Genomic DNA, 10,309 nt, shown 5'->3' on the forward strand with positions numbered 1-10,309 from the left:
CGCTGCGTGCACGTGGATGCAAGGACAGGAGGATCCACGCTCCCCAGGCAGCGGCATCTGTCCCTCGCCGCACAACCCTGGCACAGGCACGGCGAGGCGACGCGTGGGCCCCCGGGGATGCCCCCCCCCGGTCCGTGTGTCCCTGCGGGGGACAGGAGGACAGCCCTGGCCCCACGCTCCCCCGGGGGACGGGAGGACAGCCCTGGACCCTCACTCCCCACGCTCGGTATCACTTTCCCTGGCAGCTGCCTCCCCGCCAGCTCCGGTTTCGGAGCGGAGCCACAGCTGAGCCCGCCGGGTATTTATAGCGGGGAGCAATGACCGCAGGGGGGTCTCCGTGGCCCTCACCCTGCCCGTTCCCGTGTCCCCCATCCCACAGCCCAGGGCTTTGTCCCCTGGGTGCCCCATGGGGAGAGCAAGGAAATGGCAGCACCAGGGTTTGGGGAGCTGGGCACAGGGGACTCCAGCAAAGGGCATGGGGGGGGGCCCAGGGCTTGCAGCCAGGACGGCCGTGCCTGCAGAGCCTCCCGGCAGTCCCGCCTTTAATGCATTTTCCATTTTTTAATTACTACGCACGGCCCCACCGATGAGCACCTTGTGGGAAGTGGCAGCTGCACCGCCTGTTTTAATCAGTGTTAATTAGCGAAGGCCTTGAGAACGGGGTTGGGGGCAGGCCTGGGGGGCTGCCTGCGGGCTGGGTGCTGCGGGGTCAGTGGGGTCAGGGGGGTCCCTGCTCTGCAGCTGCCACCACCGCCAGTCCCCAGGGCCGCTGGGGCACCGGTGTCACCCCTGTCCCCTATGGGCGAGGGTGCTGCGGGGCGGTCACCGAGCTGCAGGGGACCTCTAGCGGCAGCAGGGCCGAGGGGGACGGGGATGGGCAGCGCTGGGTGCCAGGCTGGGTGCCAGGCTGGGCTCCGAGCCGGCAGCACCGAGCCTCATCCATGCACTGAGCTGCCCGGGCTCAGCGGGGCACGAGGGGAAGGAATGGGGCCGGGCGGAGCAGCCCCTTCCCCAGGTGGGTGTGCAGGGCGGGGGGCACGCTTGGGGTCTCGTTCCTCCCCAAATGACCCAGGCATCACAAGGTTGTTGCTGAAAGGTCCCTTTATGTGGAGTCCATACGTGCTGTGTACAAGGGGCCGAGGCAGCACCGCGCTGTCCCCAGCAGTGACCCCGCGGCCACAGCCCCCGTCCCCGCCACTGCCGGAGCCCTCGGTGAAGGTGGGAGCTGTGCCTGGGGGTCCCAGCCCTGCATGGGATGGCCATGAGACCCCTGGGTGGGATGCACAGGGTGCCGCAGCCCTGCCCTCTCCCACCACCTTCCTGCAAGTAGAGATCACCAACTTCTTGCTCCTGCCCAAATTGCTGAAACAGGGGCAGCACGGACCCCCCCCCCCCCCCCCACGCCATGGGTCCAGGGACACCTCGCTCCTGGGCAGGGACGGCGCTGGGGGGGGGGGGCGGGTGCTGCCCGGCGCAGCTCTTGGACAATAAATATCTCTTAGTACAAAAATAAAAGCGTCTCCGTGCCAAGCTCCAGGGCACAGGCGGGCGCGGGGGCTCTTCTCAGCAGATGGAAACCCGGCTGTGTTTCGCCCCGCGCTTTCCAGGCCGTCACCAAACTGGTCTCCAAGTTTGGGTTTGCCACGTACACACAACTGCGGGGGCTGGAGCCGGCAGCACGGGCGGGCTCTGCCCTGCCAGCACCCCCGTTCCCCTCCCTCCATCCCCCAGCTCCGAGCCACCCCCAGCCTCCAGCCCCCTTCCACTGCCCCCTGCCCCCAGCTCCTCCCGCCCCGCAGCCCCTCTCCCCATGTGCCACCCCCAGCCCCATCCCACCCCTCCCTGGCTGCTGCCCCCCCGCCAGCACCTTCCAGCCCCAGGGCCGTCACCCATCGCACCGGGGCCAGGTCCCCTGTGCCTCGAGGAACGCCCCTGTCCCTTCCCACCGGCCCCATCCTGCGAGGAGCAGCGCCCAGCGTGCACGGCTGGCTGTCCCCTCGCACGGGGACGGCGCACGCGGGAGGGGACAGCCGCGTCCCCTGGCACGGCTGCGCAGGGAGGAGAGATGCCACCAGTGCCTTGAGCTCCCGGGGTGCTCGCACGCGAGCTCTGCTGAACCCCCGGGGAAAGCAGAACGGTGGCAAAAAAGCAAAACGCAATGCCCTAAAACGGAGAGAAAAGGCAGAGCCCAGGCTGTCCGCCCCTCCCGGCTGAGCACGCAGGAGGTGCCGGGGCTCCCAGACACCCGTCCCTGCACGATGTGGTGTGGGCAGCCGGAAACCCCACTGACACGGGTGGGCGGTGAGAATCCGAGCTGGGAAGGGATGGGTTATGTACGCTCAGACTGAACAGAGCCCCCCCATGGGTCCTGCAACCCCGAGCTCCTCAGCACGGCGAGCGGCTCCCTCCCGGCACCACTGCCGCTCCGGACGGGCTCCCAGGGGACGAGAGAAACAAGAGTGAGAAATAATAACTGGGGGAAAAGCTTCCCTGCAGCTCCCGCAGCCGGGCGGCTCAGTTCCCTCGGGGCCGGCACGGGGTCCGCCGGCGCGCTAGAAGCCCGCGGGCCGTATCAGCATGCGGGTGCCCTTCAGCGAGTAGCTGGGCCCCTGGAAGTAGTGCCAGCGGATGCCGTTGAGCTTGCGGATGTTGTGCCGGGCCGGGTAGTAGATGCCGTTCAGGTTGGAGAGGCCGCAGGCGTCGAACCACCAGCCTGCGGGAGGGAGCGGGGCGGGAGCGTGGCGCGGGGCTGGGCGCCGGGGGGCTGCAAGGGGACCCCAGCCCGGCCCCCCCGCTCACCTCCCGACAGCATCTGGGCGCACTTGCAGAGGCAGTTGTCGTTGTCGGCGTCGCGGGTGCTGAAGTTGGTGCCCTGCAGGGCCAAGCCGCTCTGCTGCCCTGCCGTGCCGCTGTAGTCCTGCAGCGAGAGCCTGCGGCCGAGGGCAACGCACGCCGTGCGTGCCATCAGCACCCGCTAGATGCTTTGGGGAGGGGGGTTTAAAAAGCCCCCGGGCCCTGCTGTGTCCCCCAGCCCCTGTCCCTGGCAGCACAAGGATGTGGCATCCCCACGAGGACATGGACGCAGCAGCCTGGGGACGAGCCCGTTTGCACGAGCGGTGAGCGGCTGCCAGTGCCCCGGCTGCCTGCCAGCACCGCGCCTCGCTGGGGTGGGAAATCCCTTGGCCTTAATGCAACTTCAGGCATTAAAAATCCGCTTTGGGATTTCGAGAGCCTGGGGAGAGAAGGGGCAGGCAGCACAGCCACATCCCTGGGGAGGAGATCTGCTGAGAATCCCAGTGAAGCCCCACCAGGAACCCTGCAGCCTCCTGGGGCCCTGCGCAACCCCCCCCCCCAGGCACCCGCAGGGAGCCGTGCCAGTCCTGGGGGCTGGGGGCAGCAGGGGTCAGGGACAACTCGATGCCCTTCTCCTACCTGTAGAGCTGCCGCTCGCTGCCCAGCTGGAACTTCCCGTAGTGGGCATAGACCTGGCTGCCCTCCCAGTCCCGCAGCTCCACGCGCAGGGCGTAGGGCGCCCGGCTCGTCAGCAGGTGCACGGCTTCGTTGCCCAGCCAGTGCTCGCCCGCCACATCCCCAAAGCCCTGGGGAAGCCACGGGGAGGGTGGGCGCGGGCGGTGAGCATGGGGGTGCCCCGGCCCGTCCCCCTCTCCGCACAGACCTGCTTGTACTCCCTCCAGCTCCTCTGGAAGCTGAGGCTGCCGTTGGCGCGGAGCTGGATGACCGTCCAGCCCCCGCCGTCCGTCTCCATGTCGCAGAACGCCTGCAGCGGGGAGCAGAGGGGCTGTGGCCGAGCTGCGAGCAGGGTGACACGTCCTGGCTGGCTCGGGGGTGCCCGGGGACCTCCCATCCTCGGGCTTGGTGCTGGTGCAGCACGGGTGGTGCCACTGGTACGGGGTTCGCACGCGTCGGGTGGCACCTGGGGACAGCAGCACCCCTGGGTGCTGCAGCGGGAGCCCTCCCCGGGGCTGCGCTCACCTTTTTGGGCTCGCTGAGGTTGGCGATGTGCAGGGTGTAGACCCCACTGGTGTGGAAGCCGGCCCGGCGCAGCTCAGCGCAGTCCTGGAAGAGCTGCTCCTCCCTGGGCAGCAGGGCTGGAGGCAGAGGGGAGGCGTTAGCACCGGTGGGGGCATTTGCCCCGGCTGGACAAGGCACTGGCGTGCACCCCGGGGTGGGTACCGGCCCTTCCCATGGGGACACAAGGCTGAGGTTCTCTTGGGATTCTTCATTTTCAGGGTGAAGTCACCCCCGTGAGAGCTGTGCAGCTGCCAGCGCAGGGTCCCCAGCACCCCCAGCACCCCCTACCCCGCTGCCTCTCCCCGCTCACCTCTGCCCTGCGAGACGAGGCGCACGAGGCCCTGCACCGCCTCGAGGAGCTGCTGCTGCTGCCGCTGGAGCAGGCTGGAGTTGGCGCTGGCCGCCAGCAGCGACTTCTCCAGGTCCTCGATGGTGCCGCTCTGCCGGCTCACCAGGCGCTGCAGCCTCTCCTTCTCCGAGCGGAGTCCCGCCAGCTCCGCCTGGTGCTTCGCCTCCATCTCCAGCACCCGCACCTCCAGGATGCTGCGAGGGGACACGCGGTGGTGACGGGGGGGCGAGGGGCTGAGCGGGGAGCAGAGCGGCCCCAAGCCCTGGCTGTGGTTCCCTGGCATCTCTGCGAGCGGTTCCTGTCCCCAGGGGCACCTGGCAATTCGCACCCCGCACCTGGCAGCTCGTGGGTGCGCTTAGCTAGGGAGGGGTGAAGGTGAAGGAGGAACCGAGGGGGCTGTGACGGGGCTGTGCAACCCGCAGGGACCCCAGCGAGCCCTGGAGGGGCTCCAGCCCTCCCAAAGAGCTGCCAGAGGCCCGGACCCTTACTTGTTCCTGCTCTGCAGCTTGTGGATCTCGTTCGTCTGCACCAGCAGCTGCTTCTCCAGCTTGTTGGTGGACAGGGAGTTCTCCAGCAGCTGCATCTCGATGCGTGACGTCTGGTTCAGCACCTGCCCAGGAGCAGGGGGAGCGCTGGGGTGGGCAGCGGGGTCCTGCCACGTCCCCGGTGTCCCCAGGCACCGGTGGCAGCCCCCCCTGTGCACACCGGTGCGTTAAACCAGCACCGCCTTGGAGAATCTCCCCGCTTTTGGCAGCACAGAACCTGCCCCACACGGAGGTCCTAGGGGCAGCAGGGACACGGGGGCACGCGCACCGTGTGCCCCTGCCGCCGCCTACCTGGGCCTCCACGTCGGTGAGCTTGCGGGTCTGCTCGGCGCTCTGGTTGAGGAGGGAGCTGCCGATCTCCAGCATGGTGGCCGTCTGGTTCTGCACCGCCGTCTGCTGCAGCTGCGCCATCTCCGGCTTCACGCTGCTCTGGATGTAGCTCTCCAGCTGCGGACGGCAGCGAGGACGGGACAGGTCAGCCGGGGAGCTGCCCCGTACCCAGCCTCACCACAGCCTCCATCCTCCAGTCTGGCGCAGCCTGGGAGTGTTTCAGCACGGCACGACCCGTCCTGGGCGCTTCGCAGGTCATCGGGAGGACGGAGCGGGCTGCCTGCGGCTGTGCTGCTGTGGGGGAGCCCCAGGCATCGCCGCCAAGATTCCTCGGCTGCGGCGTCGGCAGCGCCGTCCCATGCCCTCGCAGGGCTCCGCTCCCCTGTGTCTGAGCCGGGGGAGCTGCTCCCATCCCTGCTCGTGCTGCTGCTGCTCTCCCTCCTGCTGCAGTGCTCGCAAACCCCGAGGTGACTCGGGGGGATGCCGTGGTGCAGCCCCAGGAGGGGACGCCATCAGGGGGCTGCCGGCACCGGCACGTTTGGGGATCAGGGCTGTGGCACAGGGGCGGCTGTGGGGAGCAGGGCTGGGTGGGGTGGCTGGGATTTACAGCGGGGGGGTCCCAAACAGGGGCTTTCCTCCTGCTGGCATCTGGATGGGCTTGTGTGTGCCACTGTGCTGGAGCTGCTGCCTGGCCAAGGGGGCCTGCTTGGCTTTGGCACCAGCTTCAGCATCAGCATTGGCATCGGCACCAGTTTCGGCACCGGCACCGGCACTAGCCCAGCTGTCAGCCGGTTTCCCAGGCCTGGTGGCAGCCCCCTGCCATCGTCCCCACCACCGGTGACAGCAGCTTTTCCGGCACGTGGTGCTGCCCCACGGCGGGGCAGCGCTCGGGGCTGGGAAGCAGCCGGCCGCGAACACGGCTCCGAAACGGCTTCCGCTTTCCCAGCCCGCGGGGGAAAAGGCGCTTCCCAGAGGGTTTCTATTTCTGGCGTGCTCACCACGAGGTTTCCATTCAGCCCCTCTCCAGGGTGACAGCCTCGGCGAGGGCTGCAACCCCCGGCCACCGTGCAGGGGCCGTGGGGAGCGGAAGGGACGCGCTGCCGCCCACGCTGGGAACGCGGCCCCGTGCCGGGGCTGCCCGGCTCTTCCCACCCCGAGGGTCCTGCGCTGCCCGCGGCCCCGCACCCAGGTGGCTCCTGCCCGCCGTGAGCTGGTGCGAGGAAAGCCCCCGGTCCCAGTGCCTGTGGCACAGCGGTGCCGGGGCTCCCAGCCCCTCGCTGCACTTGTTTGTGCGAGGTGAAATAGTGCTGCTTGCTCCTCTGCAGACCCAGGCAGCAGGAAGCATCGCCCCTCTGCAAGTGCTTGGGGGGCTGACGGTGCAGAAAACCCCCCTGGGGATGGGAGATGAAGCCAGAGGGGAAGGAGGATCCCGGCGTGGGCACCTCGGGCTGCGGGAGCCGCGGCTGCGCCCACGTTCCCGGGGGCTTCCCTCGCAGGGACGTGCGGTGGGGAGGAAGCGGGGAGCGTCTGAGAGCCGGGTCTGGAAAACATTTCCCCAGCTGAGTGATTGCTGGAGAGTTTCCCTTTAACCACGTCGTTAATCTTGCTGCTTCTCAGGGCTCGGGGAGGCCTTTTCTCCCTCTCGATCTTGCCTTTTTTTCAAAATAAACATCTCTCTGAGTGAAGGGCAGTACATACCCGTGGAAAAGGTCAGGCTGGCATGGGGGGGGGGGCTGAGCACAGCCACGGGACCTGAGAAAGAGCCTGGCTCCAGCCCCAGCCCCGGTTGCTCCCTGCGAGCTGGTAACGGTGCTTCTTTTGGGGTCCCTGCCCCTTCTGGGGGTGCCCCTGACCGTGGCTCTGCCTAAGGAAGAGGAACTGAAGAGGGGCTGGGGGTCACCCCAGGAGGGGGCCGTGGGGCTGCGGGTCACCCCAAAACGCTCCCTGGACTGGGCCAGCCCCGGGACAGGGTCCCCTCCCCGCAGGGAAGGGAAGGGGGGAGCTGGGCAGGGGGGGACACACCAGCGGGACCAGCCCAAGCCACAAAGGTGTCCAGCTCCTTGCTGCTGGTCCCATCCCTGGGGCCCCTGGCAATGTGACACCAGGGGACTCAGCTCCAGCACTGCTCCGACCATGGCTGAGCCCAGGATTGGCCCCGAGTTGGTCCTGAGCCCTGCTCAAGCCTGGTGCAGGAGACCAAGAGCGGGCACTGCCAAAATTCGCAGCCTGCACAAGAGTTTTCTGCACAGCAGCAAAACCAAAGAAACGGCCACACCGCTGTCCGTGCACTGGGGACCCATTGCCCAAAGGGCCGCCACTGAGGCCAGCCCGGCCCCGATTCCTGCAGCGGGCTCCTACCCCAGGCCTTGTCCCCGCAGGGTCTCGGCTCCTTGGCTGGGCTGGTGGCACTGACAGGCACCCAGTGCCCGTGTCCTCGGCCAGTGCCACCAGCCTGCACGCCACGTCCTCACTGGTGTCCCCAGCTGTCCCTCCTGGGCTGTGCTCGGCTGCGTGGAGACGGTGACCGGGCACCCCGTATCCCCAGTGGGGTCTGTGGTGGCAGAAGAAGGGGCTGGTGGGGTGGGGAGCCCTGCTAGGGGCTGGGGGGGGGGCCAAAGGGGCTGGGGGGACCTTGCCAGAGCCATGGGCCAGGGCACAGCGTGAGTCTGCTCCGCTGGCAGACAGGGATTTGGTGTTGTTTACAATCTGTCCCCGAACCCGGTGCCTCCTTCGAGCCCAGTTTGTTTGTTCAGGCCTGGAGTCCAACCAAAACAAGCCTCCTTGCGCAGTTCCAGTTAAATAAGGAAAGCAAAGAAACAGAGGAAAAAAAAAAAAAAAAAGCTGCCTCTGCTGGAGGGGCCGTGCTGCGGGAGGGGACGGGCACCGGCCACTGCGCCCTGCTCCTGCACTGTGATTTCGGGCACCGCTGCCCAGAGCTGCCCAGGTGTGCGGCGGCGCCCTGCCTGCTCCGGGGCTGAGCAGCACCCAGCGGGGCTGGGCAGCACCAGGCAGGCCCCATCCAGCACCCGTGGCAGGACCCCAGGGCGCAGGGACCCCAGGAGTCCATGGAGCTGAGGTGTGCAAGCACTGCTGGAGCAGCAGCCCCGCAGTGGGGGGAATTGGTCACCACCAGCCTGGCCTCACCGGTCCCTCTGCGGCACCCAGAGCTGGCTTGGAGAGGAGCTGGGGTGCAGCTCTTGAGGAATTTGCGGTCCAAGATGGCTGAGGAGGGGACAGGGGACAGCCCTGGGTGTCCCCACGCGTGCCTGCTGCTGCTCTCCACGTCCCCGGCGGTGCTGCTCGGCTCGAGGGCGGGTGGCAGCCGGGGACGAGCCTCACCACGGGCACTGCAGGGACGTGGCCCCGGGGGGAGCCTCCCGGGAGCTCTTCCCGGGTGTGACGCAGGCGGCCGCTCGCATGGCCGCAGATGCGGGGTCAGGAGGCGCCGGGCGAGACCTCGGAAAGGAAAAGCCGCTTCCTGCCTCGCGCTGCGGGGCCGGGGCTGGGGGAGCGCAGCGGGAGGGTTCCCCGGGGTAGGCTGGGGTCCCCATGACGCAGGGGTCCCCTCCTGCTGCCCGCAGGCCCCCCGGTGGGTCCTGCAGCCCCTCCAGCGAGGCTCCCCGTGCCCTGTGGGGCCGGCCGGCCAGGAGCTGTGATTCCCACGCAGAGCCTCACCCGGTGCCAGAAGCTTTTGCGAAGCCCATAAGGGGGAGAACTATGAAGCTGGAGAGGTTTTGCTGGCCCCTGCCCTTGGGCTCCTCGCTCCGCCGCCTGCCAACAGCCTACCCGCCAGCTTCCCAGCAGGGCCGCATCCTGACCCAGGATGGGGAGCGCTCAGCCCCGCGGGGTGCCCGGCACCACCAGTGTGGTGGGCACCAGGAGAGGACCCGTGGTGGGGACGGCAGGGGGATGCAGGGCAGCGAGCACCGGTGAGCCGCAGCGCCCGCGGCACCCTCCCCATCCCCTCTGGGGAACAAACTGGGGCAGGATCAGGCCCTGGGGCTGAGACCAGCGGGGAAGGCGCTGACCTGGCCGCAGCAAGCAGCTTTGGCGGGTGTAGGGCAGGTGTGGGGGGCAACCCGCTACCCACCACCCTCCCCAATATCTCTCCCCACCCCACAGCACCCCGCCACCTCCTACCTTCAGCAGCCACTGGGTGCTGTTCTCCAGGATCCTCTCGAGGTGCTGCAGGCGCTGGGCAGCCCCGCGGGCGGCCTGCGCGGTGCCGGCCGGCGAGTCCCGCTGCAGCAGCGCGTTGGAGGGGCTGGGGGCGGCGTTGGACGGGCAGGGCGCCGGGTCGGCCTCGGGCAGCACGAAGGTGTAGCTGCAGTGCCCGTGCTGCACGCGGTGGAAGCGCCGCCGGCCGCCCCCATCCAGCGCCCGCCGCTGGGCTGCAGCCGCGCACAGCGCCGCCAGCGCCACCAGGACGAGGCCGAGCGCCCGCATGGCACGGGCACGGCACGGCCCCCCCCCGGCACCCAGGGGTGCTGCGGGTGCGAGGAGTCAGTGGGTGCTGTGTGCCCAGCCCCGGCGCTGCGCCCTCGGCATTTCCTCCCGGCGCGCTCTGAGCAGGCTTCCAGCCGCCCCGGCCTTTTATCGCTAGGCTGGGTCTCGCTCAGCCCTTGCAAGGGGAAAAAAAAAAAAAAAAAAAAAAAAAAAAAAAAAGAAGAAAAACAAAGGAAAAAATCTGTTTAAAAACAATACTTCTATCTTTTTTCTCTCCTCCGAGCCCGCTGCGGGGAGATCAAGTTTCACACGTGATCTTTACATGTCTCACGCACGCAAAGTCCGGCCGCCCGCCCTCCCCGCACGGCCACCCCTGGCCCCCTGCCCCCCACAGCCCCGCAATGCCCTCCCCAGCCCCGAGCCCCCCGGCCCTTTCCCAGAGGGTCCCCCCATCCGCCCCCGCTGCCCCCTGTCACCCTCGGGTTCCCCCGGGCCGTGCTCCCCCCGCCTCCAGCTATTTATATCAGGGGAGGAAGCCGAGCGCTGCTTTCGGCTGCTCCGGCCGTGGGACGAGCCCGCGGGGACCGTGGGGACCCAGCTGAGCGTG

The 10,309-nt window shown here is 68.5% G+C and overlaps 1 protein-coding gene across 1 annotated transcript; it reads right to left on the reverse strand.

Annotated features, from left to right (window-relative positions):
* Positions 1-2,470: 2,470 nt before the first annotated feature.
* Positions 2,471-9,838, reverse strand: ANGPT4 (angiopoietin 4). The gene is made up of 9 exons (XM_035567106.1): positions 9,397-9,838; positions 5,218-5,373; positions 4,870-4,991; positions 4,343-4,575; positions 3,994-4,109; positions 3,677-3,778; positions 3,433-3,599; positions 2,800-2,930; positions 2,471-2,713 (listed from the first exon to the last, which is right to left on the reverse strand). Exons 1-9 carry the CDS (start codon positions 9,700-9,702, stop codon positions 2,553-2,555), a joined length of 1,494 nt encoding a protein of 497 aa, XP_035422999.1. The 5' UTR covers positions 9,703-9,838; the 3' UTR covers positions 2,471-2,552.
* Positions 9,839-10,309: the final 471 nt, after the last annotated feature.

Source organism: Cygnus atratus, chromosome 16 (genome assembly GCF_013377495.2).
Source record: "Cygnus atratus isolate AKBS03 ecotype Queensland, Australia chromosome 16, CAtr_DNAZoo_HiC_assembly, whole genome shotgun sequence".
Taxonomy (NCBI): Eukaryota; Metazoa; Chordata; class Aves; order Anseriformes; family Anatidae; genus Cygnus; species Cygnus atratus.

Excerpts from the sequence above, each read along its gene's own strand:
- ANGPT4 (XM_035567106.1), bottom strand. The coding sequence starts at position 9,702 with ATGCGGGCGCTCGGCCTCGTCCTGGTGGCGCTGGCGGCGCTGTGCGCG. Across the intron at positions 3,779-3,993 it reads ACCTCAGCGAGCCCAAAAAG|GCGTTCTGCGACATGGAGAC; the intron begins GTGAGCGCAGCC and ends TCCCCGCTGCAG. Across the intron at positions 3,600-3,676 it reads GCTGGAGGGAGTACAAGCAG|GGCTTTGGGGATGTGGCGGG; the intron begins GTCTGTGCGGAG and ends TGGCTTCCCCAG.